We start from the raw sequence: 4706 nt of genomic DNA on the forward strand, positions 1-4706 counted from the left end.
ATTTTCTGCCTTGGTTCCAGACTAATCTTCTCTCCCAGGCAGTTTGGTGTAGTAATATCCCCTGGAGTCTGGTGTTCATCTTTACTTGTTGGTATGTGTGGAAATGGAGAAATCACCAAGTTTTTCAAGGGGATGAAGATGTGTCTTCTGATCCTAAACAGCTTATTGTTCGTGCTGTCCATGACTGGTTTAAGGCTTCTCATGTCTTGAGTAAGCATAATCATAAAGTCCAGGTTGATCTAAAGTGGGAACCTCCTATTTCTGGCCAGTTCGTTTACAGAGAGAAGGGGCAACACTGGTTTAAGGCTTTGCTGTGAACTTGGGGAAGGGGCAAATTCTTGAGGCAGAAATATGGGGATTATTTTTTGGGTTGAAGCTTGCTTTGGACAAAGAGATTAATAACCTTGTTGTTGAAATAGATTCAGCACTTGCTGTCCAGTTGATCCAGAAGCAGGGCCTTACTGATGTTCATCCTTTTGCTGCCTTAGTTGCTAGTTGCTGGGAGCTGATGCATAAGATCAACTGCTGCAGCGTTCGTTTACAGAGAGAAAAACAGTGTTGCTGATTGCTTGGCGACCTGGAGCTATAACTTAGACCTGGGTTTTTATATTTTTGTTGATGCTCCAGCTTGGATTGGGCCTAGTTTGATTGATGATTTGTTAGGAATTACTAGATCTAGGCTAGTTCCTACTGATTTGCTGGTGTAGGTTGTCTTCTGGGGTTTTTGCCCCCTTTTTTCATCAAAAAAAAATATATATGTGAAACAAAGTTTATTTCATTAAAAGAAATTCACTATAACATGTAGATGGCAACAATGGCATAAACCCATGTTTTTAGTAGCTAGCCGACACTTCTGAAAGTGATTCAACATCCCAATGCCAAACTGAAACGTCTTCCACAAAATCAACCCCTTCAGAATTTTGCTGAGCACTAATGGAAGGTTTTCTTGACATTTGTACAGCCTCTAGCTCTGATGTAACCTCTCTCATTGTAGGACGGTTTCTTCCATTCAAATTCAAGCATCTCCTTGCAAGGTTAGCGACTACCTGGATTTCTGTTTCAGAGCCCTCCTTCAGAACTCGAGCATCAACAACATTAAACAGACGATCGTCTTGCATCGAGGTAAGGAAATATGTGGCAAGACTTCTGTATTCTTCTTCTTGTGACCATGTTACTGCAGAAATTGGTTTTTGCCCTGTCAAGAGTTCAACAAGGACCACTCCAAAGCTATAGACGTCACTTTTCTCCGTAAATTGGCTTGATTGAAAGTACTCTGGGTCCAAGTAACCAAATGTTCCATGTACACATGTGGTTAGATGAGTTTGGTCAATGGAAATTGATCTTGAAGTTCCAAAATCTGCAATTTTTGCTCTGTATCGTCCATCCAAAAGTATGTTGGCAGACTTGATGTCTCTATGATATATGGGAACGGAAGCTGCACCGTGTAAGTACGAAAGAGCTCCTGCAACTTCGGTGGCAATTTGCAACCGCATTTCCCAAGTGAGTGAGAATTCCTCAATCTGCCCTTGGATATATTGAGAAAGAGTTCCATTCGGTATGAATTCGTAGACCAAAAGTGGAACTTCGGTCTCTAAACAACAACCCATAATTTGAACCACATTTCTGTGGTTGATTTGTGATAGAATTACAACCTCATTGATGAATTCCGAGAGCATGCTTGTGTCCACCATTTTGGACTTCTTTACCGCAACAATTCTTCCATCCACCAACATGCCTTTGTAAACGGTACCTTGACCTCCATGACCAAGAATTCTATCAATACTAAAATTGTTGGTGGCCTTTTCTAATTCCTTTGAATTGAATAACTTGATTTTGTCAACATTAACTTCGCCAGACGATAACTGTTGCTCTAACAATAAACCACCATTTCGTTTGAAAAGCATTTTCTTGCGTGCGATGGTTTTCCTTTTCTTCACGATTTTGTTTACCCACCATGCACCAATGAGTAGTAACAATAGCCCAACACCGGAGCCAAGGCCTGCATCAGTAGGTTTCCATAGGAGCTTAAAATTAACTGAATTATATCCATTATCTTTTCTAAACACGAAAATAATTGAATAAATCATTGTTGAATAATATTGTAACAAAACAAATGTTGAATAACATTACATATTGGAAGATACATAGAGTTACTTACACTTATACCCCTAAGGTTTTCAGTCGAAACCTCTTTTTGTTGATTATTTGTATAAAATTTGATGATTTGATTTGATTTTTAAAAAAAAATTTATGCAAATGACAAAATTAACCTCAATCATTCTTTTGGATAAAAATCAATGGAAAGGGGTTTTGTGAAAACAATTTAAAACCTCAAGGGGTGTTCATATAATTTCTAAAACCTAGGGAATTTTGTGAAAAACCTTAAAATTTTAGGGGATGTTAGTGTAATTAACTCAAGATAGATATAATATTATTTTGAGATATAAAGTTCTAGGATAGCATATAGGAGCACTATACCTAAAATAATATTTTGGAATTGGATTCCAGAAGTCCATTCTGATGTGATTCTGGAGTGGCAGCCAGTATTATTATAGCCACCATTGCCAACAGCAAAATACTCACACTCAACGTCAGTTGTATTGGAGTAGCATCTATAACCCCCAACAAAGTTCTCACATGCATTGTCGCTCATACACGTAACAATGTCTTTGCATTCATCAATATCTGAAATGATGATGACTATATGCTTCAGTCCAAACTCAATCATATATTTCGGGAAAAAAAAAAAAAAAAAACTCACTCACATAAGAATCGCATGTTCAAATTTCATCAAAAGGTGAAAAGATATATTATACTAGAATAAACTCAATTCGAATTCTAGTTACTTATCTGGCTAGAACCAATCATTATATGTTTTAGTTATTTTGTTAAGTTTTCGATACGTGATTTTACATTATTCGACAAAATGATAACAGATCAGTAATCTAGATTATTAAGAAAAATTCTTTGTACTGAATTAAGATAAACATATTTATACATAACAAACGAAAATAATGAGAGGATTTGATTGAGGGGTTTGAATTAAGATAAACATATTTATTAATGCAAATCCTAACGATTTCAAAAAAACTGTTTATGAGCATGCGCAAAAGTGCTTTCTGCATAATCATTTCCATATATGAGGCCCTCTTTTTTTCTTTTTTTTATGAATTTATTCGATGGATAGTCTACTCTTAAGGGGAGGGGAGGATTCGAACTGATGCCATGGGGTTTGCAACCTCAACCACTGAGGTAAATATCTTTACTATTTTATAGTAGACCACTGAGATTAGAAATCAAGGATCAATCTAAATCCAGAAAGAAGAGATTCAGTTTGCGTACCTTGACAAAGTTGGAGAAGATAAGGATTTCCTTCCATGCCTGGCGGACAGATACAAGTCATCGTGTTCCGGTTGTACTGAGAAGTCGAATCATTGGTGCAAAAGGGTGTTGATTGGTTACCAGTCAGGTCTGGTTTTTCTCTGAATCCTTCACTGAATCTTTCACCATAGTCATCTACATTTAACATCCAGTCTAGCACCACAGGAACGCTGTCCATATCCTTCACGTCTTCAAAATTCGTTAAGTTATTCATAAAACTAGAGTCAACCAAAAATGCATACTTGCAATCGCCCATTGGATCTGATGTTGATGAATTTGATGGTATCTCAATACTAAAATTGGTGAGTTCATAGCTTGGAAGGAAACCTTCGCAACAGTCAATACCTTTATAGCAGGTGCTAAAGTCGCCGCCCGTATTGTTTCGACAAATCGACCAGCAACCAGCGAGAGTCCCATGATCTGATCTCATAAGGGCAAAGAGGTCACAACTCACTGCAATGAATGTGTTGTATGTCTGAGAGTAAATGAAAGGGCTGCCCGTCAAATTCTGGGGTTGGCGAGTTTCCTTTCCCTTGCAGCTGAAGAAAGTAATAGGGTTCTTAACCTGAACCGATTGCGTGCCACTGCCATCTTCAAAGGGAGAAATACTTAGCAGCTCCAGGTTGACGCTCTTGAGGAAAGGCACTTGCCTGCTGTAATTAGCTGAGGTTGTAGAGTTGGTGTGCCTGCAGTCTATTTGAAACCATTTATCCAAGTAACAATCTTTGCTAGGTCCAATCCCGAAAGGGTATGGGATGGCAACATCTCCACAATGCGTTGTGCAATTAGGCTTTGCTATAGGCAGTGATGCTGCACTAGTTGTTGCAGCTCCATAGCCACAACTTAGTATTATTATGCGCCATAACAACAGAATAATGGATATGAAATTCATTATTTATCAAACTGATTTGCAGAGTTTGATTTTTGCAGTCCAAATTGATGTAATGATCAAACTTTATATAGCTCCGAAAAAAGGAACATGCATTGAAAAGTACGTGTGTACATGAATTTGGCGGAAAGTATTGTGTACATGAATTTCTAACTAGCCATGTTTACCTCATGCTATAAAATATAAAATTCTCAAGTAAATGATCATTTTTTGTATTAAAGTACGTGTGTACATATCTTTACCAAATAAAATTTAAAGAAAGTGAAGTCGTATCTTCTTTATTTTTCTACCTTTCTCTTCCTTTTAGAAAACAAAGTATATGTTGGAAGTTTTTTATGATATTCAAGGAAGACTCATGTTCCAAGTTTTTTATATTTATAGAGAGAAGAACTCAGTTGCTGACAGATTGGCTGCTTGGAGCCACGCGACATCTCCC

General features: G+C 37.5%; 1 protein-coding gene across 2 annotated transcripts; it reads right to left on the reverse strand.

Annotated features, from left to right (window-relative positions):
- LOC18777520 (wall-associated receptor kinase-like 1) lies at positions 794 to 4297 on the reverse strand. Of its 2 annotated transcripts, XM_020564956.1 has the most exons (3): positions 3343 to 4297; positions 2479 to 2685; positions 794 to 1999 (listed from the first exon to the last, which is right to left on the reverse strand). In XM_020564956.1, exons 1-3 carry the CDS (start codon positions 4271 to 4273, stop codon positions 834 to 836), a joined length of 2304 nt encoding a protein of 767 aa, XP_020420545.1. In that variant the 5' UTR covers positions 4274 to 4297; the 3' UTR covers positions 794 to 833. The 2 variants fall into 2 exon arrangements, with proteins under 2 accessions (XP_020420545.1, XP_020420546.1); XM_020564957.1 differs by lacking the exon at positions 2479 to 2685.

The sequence above is a fragment of the Prunus persica genome, chromosome G5, assembly GCF_000346465.2.
Source record: "Prunus persica cultivar Lovell chromosome G5, Prunus_persica_NCBIv2, whole genome shotgun sequence".
NCBI classification, from domain to species: Eukaryota; Viridiplantae; Streptophyta; class Magnoliopsida; order Rosales; family Rosaceae; genus Prunus; species Prunus persica.

Bases quoted from the DNA above. Each gene is read 5' to 3' on its own strand.
- LOC18777520 (XM_020564956.1), bottom strand. From the start codon at position 4,273: ATGAATTTCATATCCATTATTCTGTTGTTATGGCGCATAATAATACTA. The intron at 2,686-3,342 runs GTACGCAAACTG...TCATCATTTCAG, and splicing joins TCTTCTCCAACTTTGTCAAG to ATATTGATGAATGCAAAGAC. The intron at 2,000-2,478 runs GTATAGTGCTCC...CTACTGATGCAG, and splicing joins ATTCCAAAATATTATTTTAG to GCCTTGGCTCCGGTGTTGGG.